The sequence below is a fragment of the Taudactylus pleione genome, unplaced genomic scaffold (genome assembly GCF_031769625.1).
Source record: "Taudactylus pleione unplaced genomic scaffold, aTauple2 ptg000977l, whole genome shotgun sequence".
Taxonomy (NCBI): Eukaryota; Metazoa; Chordata; class Amphibia; order Anura; family Myobatrachidae; genus Taudactylus; species Taudactylus pleione.
Window position 1 is genome coordinate 5,828,060 of NW_028285378.1, and position 18,165 is coordinate 5,846,224.

At 40.6% G+C, this 18,165-nt stretch overlaps 1 protein-coding gene and 1 pseudogene across 1 annotated transcript in view; one reads left to right on the top strand and one right to left on the bottom strand.

The window, feature by feature from the left end:
- The window catches only part of KALRN (kalirin RhoGEF kinase), a 1,228,991-nt gene extending 1,215,321 nt beyond the window's left edge, over positions 1-13,670 (top strand). Inside the window, exons 56-60 of the mRNA XM_088460751.1 lie at positions 2,135-2,299; positions 3,442-3,520; positions 9,421-9,621; positions 10,837-10,975; positions 11,340-13,670. Coding sequence (XP_088316877.1) covers positions 2,135-2,299; positions 3,442-3,520; positions 9,421-9,621; positions 10,837-10,975; positions 11,340-11,885 — 1,130 coding nt within the window. The 3' untranslated portion in view covers positions 11,886-13,670. The remainder of the gene's footprint in view (positions 1-2,134; positions 2,300-3,441; positions 3,521-9,420; positions 9,622-10,836; positions 10,976-11,339) is intronic.
- Positions 13,671-16,177: 2,507 nt separating this feature from the next.
- LOC148454595 (5S ribosomal RNA) lies at positions 16,178-16,296 on the bottom strand (annotated as a pseudogene).
- Positions 16,297-18,165: the final 1,869 nt, after the last annotated feature.

Genomic DNA, 18,165 nt, shown 5'->3' on the forward strand with positions numbered 1-18,165 from the left:
GTGGTCATGGAGAGGTGGTGGAACCTCTCCCGCCACCTACTCCCCACCCCCCACGCTAGTCTGACAGGCCAAAACAAGTGTGAAAACTGTTCGTTATGTAACCTTTGTAGGGTTAACAGTTAAAGATGAAGCGCTGTTATTATTTAGTAATTGCTGTAAATGTAGTTTATATAAATATATATGTTTCTGCATTGGACTATGGTCTTAAGTCTTATATATAAGTATATGTTTATGCCTTGCACTATGAAATGGGAATCACTATAAACCCTCAGGCCAGGGTAGATGCTGGAAGAAAATGCCACCTGCTCTGCTAATGAGAAACAGAAGTGACATTTAGGCAGCAGCAGTTGGAGAGAGGTTATGTACCTGGGAGCAAGAAAGAGGCTGAGGAGAATGCAGTGCTGCAGACTTCTGACTGAGGTGCCGGTTTCGGGCAATGCCTTTCAGCCCATTACTGCCAGAGAAGCAGAGAAAGTAGCTTCCGGAGGTTGACCCAGCCCCGAGACTTGTTGTTTTGCATCAATATAGCTATAGAGTAGCTACAACTCTCTCTAGAAGACAATACAACTTAATGCAAGCTATCCTCCACCTCTGATAAATACTAAGGGGTCTATTTATCAAGCAGTGAAAAGCGTGCAGAAGTGGACCAGTGGAGAAGTTGCCCATGGCAACCAATCAGCTTTAAAGTAGCATTTATCAAGTACAGTCTATAAAGTAATACGTAGGAGCTGATTGGTTGCTTTGGGCAACTTCTCCACTGGTCCACTTCTCCACACTTTTCACTGCTTGATAAATAGACCCCTAAGTGCACCAACGATAGAGATAACCACATGGTAGCAATATTTATTACTTTATTAGTTTTACTTATGAACTTTGTGGGCTTTACTCTGTGTGTATATATATTTATTGATGTGAACATTTATGTACAGCTATTGATCTTATGCTTATATAATATTGTCTAATATTATAATATATTGTCATCTTAATGACATTGTATTTATATACTGTTTACTTACCTTTTAATATTGTCTTCAACTGAGATCACAAAGAAAGAAGAGTTCCTGATAAAAGTAAAGAGAACGCTGTGTTATTTTACTATACATCTGTATTCTTGTTTTCTTAAGTATTCAGAGTATACTGTATAAAACAGAATTGTTAAATTTAAGTAATACAGTTATTCAGGTCTAATAGGGGTTGTCCCAAGCTAGCCCCTCAAACCATTGTCTTCTACTAGCTTGGGTGGGGCACATCTAGTTTAGTAACCTATAGAACACTAGAATTAGGGTTACATTTACACACACACTGTTGCGCAAAGGAAACGGTAAAGTGAATGGCTGGGGGCCGCCTAGGCCCCCAGAAGCTTTGGTGACTATGACAGTGTGAAATACATTTTAGATGCTTTTTTTAGCACTCCTGCCATAAGCTGAGACTACAATTTTATAGAACAATTTTTTTTCTTTTTAAGTGATCTATCATCATCAGTGTTATTTTTCTGCCATGCCTCCCGAGTTTTTTTATGGGGTCCCCACAAACTAGTCTGTCACTTGGATGCCCTTTTTTTTTTGCAACCCCTATGTATTGCCTTCGCTGGATTCTTTCCTTACCTATATGCTGGTTTCTCTGATGAAATTGAGTGGCGCTCTGTCTGTGGGACTTCTGTGCAGGCACTTGGTGGAGGTGGAACTAGTTCCACCTACCATTAGAGCTGACGGAACTCAGTTCCACCCCGTTCCTGCCCACTTCCACCCCTGGGCATGCCTATATTCTGTGTGCAACTGCGGGTGTATGTGCATGTAAAATGCTGTGTTACAAACAGCTGTGACACTGTAATGTAGCATTTCGCATGCAGATAGACCCGCAGTCACACACAGAAAATAGGCATGCTCATATCATTTTAATCAGCAAAAGCAGCTTGTGCGTTCTATTTGCACCGTTGTGCAAATAAGACACAATTGAAAGTAAAAAGTTGCAGGAAAAGATGCTTGGCGCTACAGAGTCACGCCATGACAAGCGCGACTAGAAGGGCTGATGCATGTGGTGTGATGTGATGCAAGGAGGCTAGATGCATGTGGACACATCTGTATGTCATACTAGAGGGCATTAGTCTCAGTATATATGCAATCTATTCCTGTAGGTTCTCAAGTTTGGCAGCAGTCTGTCGCCTGTACTCTTGACACTTACCTTGTGTTAGAAGACCTGTGCCCAGGAGGTATATACCAGTTCCGGGTCAGCGCCAGCAACCCATGGGGTATCAGTCTTCCTAGCAACCCATCCGAACCCCTCAGACTTCCAGAAAATGGTAAAGCTCCCATACAGCATACTTTCAGTTTTTCTATTTGTAACAAATGATGTACTGCATATTGTGATGACTTGGGGTATTTAGCTCGGCAGAGGGTGGATGGATGCAGTGTTTAGGTGCTTATTGAGGGTCCACACACGGTTTTCAAGTAAACAAACAATGCTTTTACTTCCAGCTTGTGAATTCAGGATACAGAAAATAACAAACAGAAAATAACAAAACAACCTAGCCCCTGTTTAGGGCATCTAGCTCACTTCTTGAGCCCTCTCTAGTGTGACGCAGCTAGTCTGCCAACAAAGTCTCAGCCTGCTTCTTGCAGGCCTATCGCCGGCTCCAGCCTGGCTTGGCTGCCACAGCTACACAAACACAATCCTGGTGGCCTTCCCTGTATCACACAGATATAGGCCCTGGCTTTCTCAGCCCGCAGCTTTACTGTTTCAATGTCCCACGGTCAGAGAGTTTTGTGGTCCCCCCTTGCCTCCTGCAAGGTCCAGACACCTGCCTCCTGGCCCCCAATGGCTCGCTCAGCTTCACTGGGCTCTCTGGCTGGTACAGTCCCAACTAGACTGTCTCCACCAGCCTGACTGCTCGGCCTCATTAGCTCACACCTGAGCTCTCTCCCCCATGCAGGTGTATAACCACTCAGTATTTCAACCCTGTGTGGGAGGATCTCTCCAATCCCACACAGAATCTGCTGCTCACCAACGCCACATCTGGTGATACTGCCACAAAATGTAGAAAGAAAAAGAAGATACTGAACGTGTGCTGATTATCCTTGTTTCCTTCCCATATGGACATAATTCATCCATGATTTCCTTTCATGAAGGCATCTTGATTTCTGGATTTTTGTATCTCATATTTACTTAGGAGTATTAACGAGATATTTGTTATGAATTGTTTTGGGCATCTGTGATAAAAGTTCTGGTTCTTTATACTACAGCCACATTTGTAACATTGTATATCATTTACCAGCATTTTAAACCGCTGTAGACTGACTAGCTGACCTCACATCAAGCAGTAGTGCACAATGTTTTTCACTTTTCCAGACTTCTTAGTAACACTCAAGAAACAACAGCTGATGGGTAGAAGATGCCATCAAATTATTATTTGCTAACACTTTTACTTAATTTTGTTTTTTAAAGATGCAAATGCTGATGGATCGACTGTATGTTGGAAAGAGAATTTTGACCAAGTGTATGTGGAACAGAACGAGATTGGAAGGTTTGTGGCAAATCCGATTGCATTTTATGCATCTAAAACTAAATGTATATTCTCATATGATGCAATAATTCAGCAGCTTGTGTTCCTCAGTGAAGATACTGTTTGTTACTATTTATTAAATATGTGCTCTATACAAATGTAGTGCAATTAAAACCATTTATAACTGGTGAAATATATACTGAGACTTTTACCCTATGCATATATTCCTGATCAGTATTTTATCTAGCAGGAATTAGCATACATAATATGGACACTGTTCCTATTGGCTCCCATATGGAAGTGGGAAGAGTGTAACATATAAAATCCTAGTGGACCTGGACATCTGGTTCACTCCATTATTAAACCTTAGGTGAAACATATGTTGGGGTACTTGCCAGGGACCTGATCAAACTAGCAAATACATTGCCCCTATGCTGCCAACTTGCATGTGGAAAACAAATAACATGTTTTATTGCTGAAATCTCTGAATCAACTACATGGGCTGAATGTATGCCCAGAGATAATTAATATTCTGACAAGCATTTAAAGAGCAATATTGGTCTTGGTCTGCATGTTTAAGGCTGAATTTAAGCCTGCACCCGTTACTAATTAAATAGATATAAAGATGTTTAATTTCGAGATCACTGTGGGTATTTGAAACACAATGCATGCAGAAAACATACAAACCCAGACGTGTCAAGTATTAAACAACTTGTGATTATACTCTTCATTTTCCTTTCCCCTGTTTATTTATGACGAATTGAAAAACTGCAGCCAGGGCCGGTTCTAGACATTGGGGAGCAACCTCCCCCCCCCCCAAAAAAAACCCAGAAAACTTTTTTTAAGATGTCGCTCCTCTGCGTGCACTGAAAGCGCACGTGCCCCAGTAGTGGTGCCCCCCATGCAGTGCCCTGATTAGTAGTGCCTGCAGTGGTAATGCCCCCAATAGTAGTGCCCGCAGTAGTAATGCCCCTTATAGTAGTGCCCAAAGTAGTAATGCCCCCTATAGTAGTGCCCACAGTTGTAATGCCCCCTATAGTAGTGCCTCCAGTAGTAATGCCCCTATATGAATGCTCCCAGTAGTAATGCCCCCTATAGCCATGCCCCCAGTAGTAATGTCACCCTATAGCCATGCCCCAGTAGTAATGCCCCCTATAGTAATCCCCCCCATAGCCATGCCCCAGTAGTAATGCCCCCTATAGTAATCCCCCCCATAGCCATGCCCCCAGTAGTAATGCCCCTATAGCCATGCCCCCAGTAGTAATGCCCCCTTATAGCCATGCCCCAGTAATAATGCCTCCCTATAGCCATGCCCCTGTAGTAATTCCCCCTATAGCCATGCCCCCAGTAGTAATGCCCCCCTATACAATTAAAATACAAACCACAATACATACCTTAGGACCCGCTCCTGCGTCCGCTACCATCCGGTCCGACCGCAGCTCCACCACAGATCTATGGAAGAGAGACGTCATGACGTCCCTCCCATAGTTCTATCTGCTGGAGCCGGAGCTCAGGAGTGAGCTCCGGCTGCACGGATCTCTGGGAGAGACGTCATGACGTCCCTCCCATAGCTTTCGGCTGCTGCTGCTGCAGGGAGTGAGCCGGGTGCCCGCTGATTACAAATATCAGCGGGTGCCCGGCAAATGGAGCCTCCCTGCGGCGGCTAGCTCGGAGGGACCGGCGCTTTTTTTCTTATGGGATTTTTTTTTTTCACCATCTGGTGACTCAGTGGCGTCCTGTTAGCCCGCCCCTAGAACCGCCACTGACTGCAGCAACTATAATATAATTTGTGCTCTGATAAGTAATGTCTCAGAGCTGCTTCTTCTGGGATAATCGCATTACCACAACCAACTTTAGTGAGTACATAATTTACCTTCTGCTTTTCTTGTGCTCACATCTAAATGACTATCTTGAAGCAGCTTATTTTGAGCTAATTATACGCCTGCAGTTGATAACATTAGATACTCACCTTCATCTTCTGTGCTGTTTTAGAGTTGAACACACACTAAGTGAAGTGACTATATACTGATTGCAAATGCCCGCAGCTAAATAATACAGGTTTCAATAACTTGAATCTGTGTAATGTGATTTAATAAGTGATGTTTCCACCTTAATAGGAATCACAATTCAATAGCTCTAAGTGTGTATTAAATTAAGCTCAAAATATCCTAGAAATTCATTTTTATTCCTGGGTTGCTTAATTGATATGCTTGCAGCGACTGCAAAACGATAAATATCCATGTTTATATATAAGGAAATATACATATCTTTTGTTTCTTAAGGAATATATAAAAACAACAATTTTTAAACATTTTAAACTTAGACAAAACGCATGTATGACATGACAAAAGTTTATTAAGTAACAGCATAGGAAATAAAGTGCAGAAAGTTATTGCAGTTAATGACAGTGTGGAGACATATAAATTAATAAAAATAACAACTAATGGTGTATATAATGTTATCCAGATTAGCAGTAGGATGTTTCTTAGAACAAGATTCAGTGTATTAAATAAATTACAGTGAATCACCTGAAACACTGTATAACTGATACATCATCCTGTTACAATCACCAATAGCGCAGGTAACATGTGATCTGAGCAAATCAGTGGTACAAATAATTAAAATTTTTCTGCTTATACACCTAGTGAATAATTGTGCATAACCTCCCTTTTTGTCTATTCAGACAGTCCCTGTCACTTATTTTAAAAACTATTTTTGTTTTCTATTTTAATATTTCACCTATTTATGGGTTATATATTTGTTATAATTTTATATGGAATTTAATAAATGTTATATTTTTTTGTATGACCAGTGCACTGCCCCACTATCCTTGTTTTTTGATTCTCTCAGTTAGGACCACTTTTCTGCTGTTCTCTATGTGGGATATTTGGGAAGGCATAACTCAGGGTAGGGGCGAATTTAGACTTGGGGTTTGTTTTATTAGGTAGCTCTTGTTAGGGCCTTTTGGGGGTTCAGGTAATTGAGAAAGTTACAGTTTTTAAACTATTACTTCACAATTGCGCCATTATAAAGATAGGAAGCTTCAATTTGTTGCGCAGCCTCAGTAGGTGTCTTCAGCAGGTGTACTCACTGTGGCTTTACTTGGGTGCACCAAGATGGCTGTCCAGTGCGGGCGGTAGTGGCAGTGGGATCCAGGGGAAAGAAGCGACCATTAGCTACAGCCAGAACCGGGGGGTAACGAGCGTTAGAGGCGGCGGTGTGGTCAACGGTGAGGGCTGTGTGACCCAGCGGCGGTGCGGGCAATGACAGCAGACAGATGCAGCATGCATGTATCTCGGAGATTCCTGCATCTGTGTGTGATAAAAATAAACACAGATGCACGGACGTATCAGTGAGATCCGTCTATGCTGCTTTGTTTAAAAAAAATGAGAGTGTTAAAATGAAAATAAAAATGGTGTGCCCCCCCCCTCCCAAAATTAACAACCAGCACTGGGCTTTACAGACCCAGTCCTGGTGGTGCTAAATACAGGGGACATATGATGTAGGGGTCCCCCATATTAAGCACAACCAGCACTAGGCTATTCTGAACCAGTCCTGGTTACCATAATATGGGGGACAAATGACGTAGGGGTCCCCTGTATTCAGCGCAACCAGCACTGGGCTCTGAGCCAGTCCTCGTTCTGGAAATACAGGGGGAAAAATGTGTAGAGTTCCCCTGTATTTACCAGAACCCGCACGGGACAGTTTCTAGTGGAGTAGGGGGTAATGCCACAGCCAGGGGAGCCCATTCATTGGTTACCCCAGCCAAAACATCACCCCTGACCGGTAGTCAGCCCAGGACAGGGATCCCTGGGGAGCTGGGGACCCCCCCAATAAAGGGGCCCCCCTCTCCAGGGCACCCCAGGCAGATAGCCCGGGGGCTATCCCCGGCACCCCTGGCCAGTGGGTGCTGAGTTGAATATGTAAAGTGTGGTGCAAGTAAAGAGTTAAAAATATTGCCTTTTGCTGTGGAACTACAGTTCCCAGCAAGTCTCCCTCGCATGGTGGTGCTTGGAAAACCAGCATGCGGGGCATTATGGGCCCGCTGGTACCTGTAGTTCCACAGCAAAAGAAATATTAAAATAAACACAAGACACACACACCATTGAAAGTAACACACACCGTTTAACATACATGCACACATATGTACAGACACTATCTCACATACTCACCTATGTATCCATGTAGCATCCCCGGTCTTGGCAAAAATAAAAAAAAATGCAAATACCCAGACCCACGCACATTAGTGCTACTTGAATGACTGATTTGCAGTGGGATTTCACTATAGAAATCCCAGTGCGGAGCGCTCATTGGCTGAGAGAGGCTAGCATGCCGCCTCTCAGCCAATGAGCGGTTCTCACCATTGACTTCAATGGTGAGAACTGCGAAAGTAACTTAAGGTTACTTTTGTGCCCATTTCAAAAATGGCGCCTCAGCGACATTTTTGAAATTGAAAGTTAGCCGCCGCGAGCCAATCACGGCTTGCGGCATCATTGCCCCACCTGCCTTTGCTGACTTATATAAGCCAGCGCGAGGACACGGCATGACAGTCCGCCCTCCAGGTGAAGACGCCAAGGAAGTCCTGGTGGAGGCGGCTGCCATGTAAAAGATCTTAAAGGCTGCTGCCCCCGAGGTGAAGGTGTTGGAAAATAAAATATTAAAACAATTGGTGTCCTTGTTTTATTCATTATTTTACAGGGGTACTATAGGTACCAGCGGGCCCTTAATCCCATGCTTGCTGGTACTTGTGGTTCTCCAAGTACCAGCATGTGCGGGAGACCTGCTGGGACCTGTAATCCTACTGCAAAAGACAATATTTTAACTTTAATATGCACCACACTACACTATCAACCCGGCATCCACCGGCCAGAATGTAGCCGGCACCCCTGGGGTGCCCTGGAGAAGGGGACCTCTCTATGGGGGTATCGCATCGTGAGCATATCGTTCCATGTTTAGGGGTATTAAGAAGCAGTTTAGAGCTGGGACTATCAGTGCCAGTGAGCATTTCTGTCCCCCGGTGCTGCCCCTGTGAACTGCCCCACTGCAGAGACTGCCCCACACGCCTGCAGCCTGCCCCCTCAGCCGTCTCTCCCTCTGCACCCCCGAAACACCTCCTGTGTGCTTTCCCCTCCACCACCAGTGCACCATTTTGTTGCCCTTCCCTGAAGGTGGCCCAGTTTGCTGCTCCATCCCTGATAGGTAGTAAATTATAAAAAGCTATGACATTCCATAGACAAAAAACCTTACGGTTTCAAATGTCCCATTAAGGCTTCTTAGACATGATCTGAAATCTCACAAAACCTATTGAATTTCTGCCACTTTCCGATCATTAAGGCTGACACCGTAATGGACATGTTCCTTGCACAATACAGATATGGTATGCCATCACACCCTGTGGTTAACTGCAGATTCAGCACTCTCACAGAGTGAGATAGCTGTCACTCACAAAATGGTGGAGCTGCTAATTCACAGAATTGTGTGCTCATTAGAATGCACACATGCAGTCTATTCAACTGAGGTCTGAGTTTTAGTGGCAGAAATTCAATAGGTTTTGTGAAATTTCAGATCGTGTCTAAGAAGCCTTAATGGGACATGTGAAACCGTAAGGTTTTTTGTCTATGGAATATAACTTTATATCACCATGTAATCCTGCACTTTACGTAATTTTCTATGCTATTAAGTAAAAAAAGTAGTGTGCCTTACTCAACATCACTTTTTGTGTCATGCCACATAGTTGTTTTTCTTTTTTACTAAAACTTAAATCAGATAATTAGGAAATATATTTGTAACAAGCAAATAGATAAATAATATGAAAACTTAGTGAATGGTATGTTTTTGAGAATATTTTAAGATTTCCTCACTTTTATAGAATCCCCCTTCATCTGTCTGTAATACAGTCCTTATCCTCTTCCTCCATCCAGGGGAAGGTTTTCGATTGTGAAAAAGTGTCTGCAGAAATACCCCCGGAAAGATGTTGCAGTGAAATTTGTCAGCAAGAAATTAAAAAAGCGTGAACAGGCGGCACATGAGGCAGCACTTCTACAACACCTACAACATCCCCAGTACATCACCATCCATGACACGTATGAGTCCGCCAATGCATACATCCTCGTCCTGGACCTGTGAGTTGCAGAGCTAATCACTACTCCAAGTTTGGACAAATTTGTAACCGATGGCCAAAGCAAACTAGACCATTTATCTACATTAATTAGATTATGGGTTGTGTCATTCATGTTGAATCCACAATTTAGTTTTAAATTACATAGACAGTTGTGGCCTCTCTTATCAGAAGTAAGGCTGTATGACCCTTATCAGAAGTAAGGCTGTATGACCCTAATGGGATCATCTTTAACTTGCACTGAACAGGGAGTGGGTTCCTCTTGTCAAATAGAGGAATATACTGTATTTCTGCCTGGAGTATAATGCCTTATATTCTAGTTGTTTTTAACTTACCTTGTTGTCTACAGAATATCTATAGGGTGTCTATAAACCTGTTAGTCTATTATATATCCTTGATGCTACCAAACTTTCTGATCTTTGACACTGTTATAACCATTTATGCAAATTAGGAAACCGTTTAGCCTTTGCTGGAATTTTTATTTTTAGGTTTAAAATCTTTAGAAAAGAACTATTAATAATTGTGATATAAAATGTATCTTATTAGCTGGTGGATATTCAATAGAAGCAGATGTTGGGTTGCGCCATTAATGTTCATATGTTATGGGTATTTTATATGTAGTGATTTTTATATTCGCAATTGGCTGTATTTCAGGCTTTCAATGTATACGGGATATTTTATATCACAAACAAAAAACACACAAAAAGTCAGCGCTATACTATTAAGGAGCAATTGTGTTAATACAGTTGAAATGTGAAAAATTGCTAAAGAATACTCTTAAGGATTGCTGCTACCAATAGAGGAGCTGACCCTCTTGAAATGAAACAAACAGAAGCACAATTATGGAACATCCCAAACACAGGTGAATACCAATTAATTAGGGAAGGTCCTAATTAGACCACTAAAATGATGAATAGTATTTTAAAATGTATAAAGACAAATTATTAAACAAATAATGTAACAAAAAAGAAAAAAACACTAAAGTCTAATAGAAAAAATCAATAATTATAAAAGAAGGAATAATCAAAAAAACACAGATATTATAGAATGGGTAATTAGGACCTTCCCTAATTAATTTGTATTCACCTGTGTTTGGGATGTCCTTTAGAGATAGCACTCCATAATTGTGCTTCTGTTAGGGATATTTTATATGAATTTATTCTTATATATGCTTTTGCGTATGTGAGATAACTAAAGAAAATGGTGCCGACTCTTCCAGGATGGATGATGGCCGATTGCTGGATTATCTGATGAACCATGATGAGCTCATGGAAGAGAAGGTGGCTTTTTACATGCGGGATATCATGGGGGCCCTTCAGTACCTCCACAGCTGCCGTGTGGCCCATTTAGATATCAAGGTAGGAAGCTAAAGTTATATCTGGAATACAATAATTATTAAATTATCAGTCTCAATGGTGATTTTAATTAGTATGGGTCCTGTGCATTGCAGTACACACATGTAATGGGCACTATTATAGGTAAGTCTTAGATATATTTATACAATGAGGTCACCGTGATGTGGTAGGTGGGCAAACCTCTTTGGCCAATGATCCTCAATAGAAAACCATGTTAATTGATAGTTTATTATATATATTTTGATATTTAGTATTCTTAGTGCTTGTGTGCATCTGCATTCCCACCTTTTTTCAATGTATGTTGCACAAGCTGAGAAACATGTACATGGAATTGTTGTATTTAAATTATATTATTTTTTTCATGTAGCCTGAAAACCTCCTGATAGATTTACGTATCCCGGTCCCACGGGTGAAGATAATTGATCTGGAAGACGCCATGCAAATTACAGGACACTATTATATCCACCAACTGCTTGGGAACCCAGAATTTGCTGCTCCTGAGGTCATCAAAGGAATCCCGGTTTCTCTGGCAACTGATATCTGGAGTCTGGGGGTGCTAACATACATTATGCTGAGTGGAGTATCCCCATTCTTAGATGAGAGCAATGAAGAGACATGCATGAATATCTGTCAGGTAGATTTCTCTTTCCCACAAGAGTATTTCACAAGCATCAGTCAAGCTGCTCAGGACTTTATCCAGACGACACTTCAAGAGGACACCCACTGGAGACCCACGGTGGCCACATGTCTTTTACACCCATGGATGCAACCTCATTACAGTAACTATTCCAAAATCCCTCTGGACACTTCCCGTCTGGCCACCTTCATTGAGAGACGTAAGCACCAGAATGATGCCCGACCACTGCCCAACTCCAAGACTTTCATCGTTACCCAGAACACAACAGGAACATGAAAGTCTGCAATCACATATTGAACACTGGATGTGATCAAAAGAGATGCACATATTTATTTATGGTGGTTACACTGTGTTTGAAATAGGGATTCAATAGGCGGCTGAGAATACATCTTTCTGAAAAGCCAAATTCATTATTAAGAGATAAGACCACCTCATGTTTCCCCTTCTATAATATCACAGTACTGAATCCAGTTATTGTGGTATACTTTAAGAGTAGAAGTGTGAAATGAAAGTTTTTTTTTTTAATTTGTACATTTGGTGCAGTGTCTTGTTGAAATTAAATTGCAATGAAACTAAATTGTAGTTGAAAGAGCCACATTGTGGCTCTTTCCATCCATTGTGCTGTTATGTGGTTGCTAATTTATTGTTAATTTTTTTAACTGGAAAATGGTGAGTAATCCTAGGACACTGGAATCTGTTTACTTATTTAAAGGTTTGTAGGGACTCTATGGGCCAAATGTAATAGGGTGAGAGTTTAGAAAATGTTAGAGTTTAGCAGTAAACTCTCACATTGGTTGAGTTTAATCTTCAAAATGGGAAAACATCTGAGATTTTAAATCGTGAGAGTTTTTTAAGTCTAAAAAAACATGCAAGTTCGCTCTGTTACTTTGTTTTTGGACTCTATTACATTGGCAAAGTTTAAAAAGTGTCAGAAACTCTCACTTTTCTAAACTCTCACCCTATTACATTTGGCCCTATATGTTAAATATGAATTATTTACAGAACTGGAATCACTCTGGAATGGATGAGATCAGAGTGATCATTGTCCATCTTAAATCTGTCTGCCTGTCTTTGTCTCAGCTGTATATGTTTGTAGCTAAGTACAGCATGTGATTTTCCTTCTTACATGAGTATTGCCATGAAAGGGTTAGAGGTGTAAAAAAAATGTAGGTATGGAAAATTCCTAACTATATAGAGTATAACCCTAAAAATTGCAAACACCAGATTAGCCTTAGAAATACTATGGCACACTGGCTGTTCTACTGAGGGGAGAGTTTAAAGTATTTTTTGGGGGAAATTTGCACCCTTTAGACTGGTATGAAGCTGCCAGCTGGTTACCATGCCAATATTATGTGTAAGAAGGAATGTGCCATGTCACACTGGAAAATGGTTGTCAGCACAAGGCCTTCTGAGGCCTAGATTGGCGGGTGTTAGATTTGTCATTTATTTACTATATTTAACCCCCTCCTTTTGGAGATCCATATAAATAAGGATTTTTTACTTTATATCTGATTGGTGGATAATGGCAGCAGCATTCGGCTCTGTGTATTGGTTGTACAGCTCGAGGCCGTTCTTACTCATGACTGCATGTTCTGTAGATTTGTAATAGGCATAAGAAAATGGAGTCATCAGAGTGTTAATTCCAGTTGCTGGCGGTTTAGAGTACATTTCAAAATTAACATGTAACATCCATCACAGTTTATTTCACTACAAATTTACTGGGATCTGCTGTAAGTACCACAAGGGAATCCTGGAGGTGTCTGAGATGTTCAGGGGACACTACAAAATGGAGAAGAGAGAGCCATTGTTTACTGTATGGTCTTTAGCCACTGTTTACACAATAGTAACACGGTCCGTGGCACTGTATAACTATAAATATTACAGGACTGTGCAAGTGTGAAACTGGAGTATTTTTTCTTCTTCAATGTTTAGTATAAATTTTAATCCCAACAATGTGCAGAAAGTGGGCTGTAAGACACAGATACGTTAGGAAATGCGAACTGTCATTACAATCATGTTATCTTATTTACATTGTTAGTACAGACTCCAGATTATATATTGCCCTCTTGATACATTTGGGACAAGTCATTGGCAGTTATATGCTATCCTCATAACACCAGATTCGTGATTCAGTTTACAATATTTTTATATCCTATCCAGTACCGTAACTAGGGGTGCGTGAAGGATGCCACCACACAGAATGCCGTGCCCTGTTCTCAGCACCGCCGCTCCCCACAGTCCCTGCAACTGGCTAGCAGAGTGCCTGGAATAGCACCCTGCAGCCAGAATCGCTGCTTCAGTTCTGCCGGAATGTCCTCTGGACGATCCAGACAGGCACCCTGCAGCTCTTACAGCCTCCTGGAGCATCCTGAGCATGCTCCGGTTAGAGCTGTATTTACCGAAGCTGCCCGCCCCGTCCCCTCCACACGATGTTATGCTCTCAGGGGGATGTGGCCAGCACAGGGTGCAAAAAAGCCCTGTTGTGGCCCTGGTCCTATCCATTAGATATACTTTTACTAAGATCTATAACCGAGTTCAGGGGCTCACAAATAAGGGTTAACTCCATTTATTTTATTTAGGAAAAATTATGTTCAGCATATTTTTGTATTTAAAGAGCACCCATCACACATTGTGAATTCTGACAAATTTGTGGAACACATTTTATTTTTAATCTACAAGAGTGTGGTCACTCGCCTATCTTTAAAATGTAAAAGGATAAAATCGAGCGCTCATGTTTAAATTGGAGTGAATGATAAGAATGAAATAATAGAGCATAAGATAAAAGAGCAAAAGAATAAAAAGAATAAAAGAATACAAATAAAATAAGAGGAAATAAAATAAAAATACAAGAAAAATTAATAATAAATAAAAATAACAGAAAAAAACAAGTTGCACTTCTGACAACATAAAAATGTTTAGAACTCTAGAGATTTTGTGAGGCAGAACCGGATAATCTGGGGTAATCTCCAGTACAGAGTGAAGTTGCCCTAACTGTCCCTACCTTGTTCCTCGTGCTGGTAATAAAAGAAATATCTGTCAGCATGGGAATGCTCACTTCGTCCCAGTGGGGTTGCAGCGGCTGTACATGTATATATATATAGAGAGAAAAAGGGGAGATTGATTTAGGGCGACAATACCGCTATTAACATATATTGAAAACCAACTTATAGTCTAAATAAAGTGCATATTATTGACACATTCACATGTAAAATATTAAATAACTCCAGTTTAAAACCAAACACTAATTTAAAAGCATAAACCCTGCCATTAATATAGGCTAAATAGCCTTATATCATTCAGTTTAATGGCTAGTGAAAGTGCTTAATGCCTAAAGTGCATAAGTGAAAATAAATATATATACCAATATATAAATAAGAGATAATTTATTCTAAACACAAAAAGTTCATGACAGATGGTTCCCCCATGCCCATTGGGGTAAACCTGATAGCATAAATACAATAAAAACAAATACAATAAATTAGTAAAAGATGAGGAGAAAACTGCTTATCTGATTAAAAGATATAGAGATTCTGCATAAGTCCTTAGGGAAAGAGCTAGGTCCCAACGCGTTTCGTCCACTGACTTCCTGGGGATGGAGGTAGGGTTGTGATGATCCTCTATTTATACCCCTCTACTCCTCCAATTAGGGACTGATTACTTCCGGGTCACCAGATGGACTGTGACCCTAACATAAGGTATTTTAATTAAATATAATTAAGGGAGTAAACACTAATAGACATTGATTAGGTATTGTCCAATTCAAGTCAAATTCGAATTTAGTTATTGTCAATAATCTAGTAAAGACATCCTTAGTTTGTTTTGTTGTACTTCCGCCCCGCGATCCGCATCAATCCGTCACTTCCGCCCTCACATGAAGACACTCGCGCCAGGCTTCCGCGTCATCCCGCATCGTGTAATCCACTCTTGGACCCTCACTGGTCCCGTGCTCTAGCCGTCTTCTCCGATCACGTGCCCCCGAGCACGTGACCACCAGACCCCGTTCTCATGTGACGTCGCTTGGCTGAACCACGTGACTCCAGGAATTCACTCTGTGTCACCACATCTCTTGGATCGACTTCCGCCCTTAGTTAACTGTACAGATTGAACTACCGCCCTTCTTTTGATTTATATGGATATAGGACATCCTCCGTTTTAACGTTGTAACAATTTTCTAAAGAGAACACAGAATCATTCATGAATATTATAACATTAAAATTATACACCACCTAGTAATTCAGTATGATTACTCTGTATCTATTGTAATAAGAATTATTAAATAGTTACTATGAATAGAAAGGAATGTGTATTGTGTTATGAAGGTATTTAGCAAAAAAAAAAAAAATCTCAGATGCTATCCATAAGTCTTTTCAAACAAGAAAAAAAAGGGAATTTTTTAGTCTCATATAATGCTTCCTTGCTGATAATCTGTAGATATCTTAATTCTTAAATCTTCTATTTTGATCTCTTTGTCTTTGGCTGTAGCAGCTTTTCTTTTCTTCACTTTCTTAACGATCCTCACTGCAGTACTGTTCGGGTGGTGGAGTAAATATAGACATTTTGGACTCTGTTAGCTACAACACCAGGTCTTCCCGGGAGGTCTCCCATCCCAGTACTGACCAGGCCCAGTCATGTATAGCTTCCAAGATCAGACGAGTTTGGGCACACGCATACTGGTATGATTGTAGATACTATTGGTCTCTATATGTCATTATCTCCGTCACCACTTATTTCTTGATAGTAGTTTCTTATGAAGAAGGATTAGCTGATACCCCTGGTATTCCCTGATGATCTCTCTCCCGGGTATTTTTCAGGCCCAAAGGGGATAGAGCCATTTACTCATCTTTGTATCATAAAAAAGGTGCAATTTCGTAATGTTCATTAAACCCTTTAGGAGCCATAGTGTCCAATTGGAAAATACAAAACATTTCACGTCTAGAAAGCAGGTTCCCTAGATCTCCTCCTCTCTCACTCAAAGTCACGTGTTCAATGGCCTTGAACATAAGCTCTTCAGGATTAGAGTTGTGTTTCTCAAGAAAATGCTTCGATACTACATGACTGTCCACTTTATTTTTAATATTTCTGATATGTTCCTGAATGCGTAGCTTTAGGGGTCTTTTCATTTTTCCAACATATTTGGTTCCACACGTACACTCTAACAAATAAACTACCAAAGTGGAATTACAATTCATAAAGCTCTTGATGGAGAACTCCTTAGTACCTTCTGAATCTGTAAACGTTTTCCTTCTAGGATGTAAGTATTTGCATACATTACAACGACCACATTTGTAACTGCCTTTGCAGCTTAAAATTCCACTCGTATTTCCCTTATTTACCTTATTTTCTTTTCGCAGGAGACTTGGAGCAAGATACATCATTGAGAAGTCTATGGGCTTCCTTAATGTAGTAAGAATGATCCATGATCACTACCCCCCCCCCTTTATCTGCCGGCTTGAGTACAATATTTGAGTTGTTTCTCAGATCCTTCAAGGCTTTTTTCTCTTGACGGTTCAAATTACGATTCTTGACTTTTCCTACCTCTTCCTCACATAAGTCTTTCTTCATCATTTCATAGAATACGTTGATGTGGCTGCCTTTGGATTCTAGAGGATAGTACGTGGCTTTCCCTTTGAGCCCAGACTTAGAGACATTTTCATTCCAGTTCCTTACTGGTGCATCTTCTTTTCTCAGAAAGTGTCTTTTTAAAGTTAAATTCCTGACAAACTTGTTCAGGTCAATAAAGACTTCAAATTTTTTCATACTGTTGGTGGGTGCAAAACTTAGTCCTTTACTCAATAGGGATATTTCAGACTTCTGTAATGTATGTTGGGAGATATTAAAGATTCCTTTGGATTTGGGGTCTACTGGAGGGTTCTCCTTTTTACGTATCTTCCTCCTGTTGCCCCGTTTTCCTCTTCTTCTAAATGTCTTCTTTTTAACGGGGATGCTTGTTGGGTTGTTTCTCTTAATAAAGTTTTCCGGTTGCCGAAAACAGTGTCCTGGCCTGGCGATAAAAAATGATCGCTATCGCTGTTGGAGTCCATACGTTGGAGTGCACTAAATCTATTTTTTGTATAGTTCGTTCCTGCTGTTGTGTGAACCTTTTCAACCTGTTCCTTCTTGTTACTAAATCTCCTTCTTACAGGTGCTGTTTTCCAATTAGACCCTTCCCAGGAATCTAATCTTAGTCCATTCCTTTCAGTTCTTCTAAATTTACTCCAATTTTTGATCTTATTCAATTCGTAATCCTTTTTGTCCCTAATAAATTTTTTCTCTTTTCCCTTCATGACGCCTTCTTCTATTCTTTCAATTTTCTTAATCAGTACTTTTTCATTCTCTTTATACTCCTCATTATCTTTCACTTCTTCCATTTTACTTTCCATATCCTTAATCTCTTTTTCTAGAGTATTAAGTGTTGTTTTTTTATCATCAATTATCAGTTTCATAAGGTCTATTGAGCACTTATGTAGAATATCATCCCACTTGCTCATGAAATCCAGTCTGTCTAGACCAAAAGTAGGATTCTTCAATAATCTCAGTCCTCTTGGTATTCTATTGA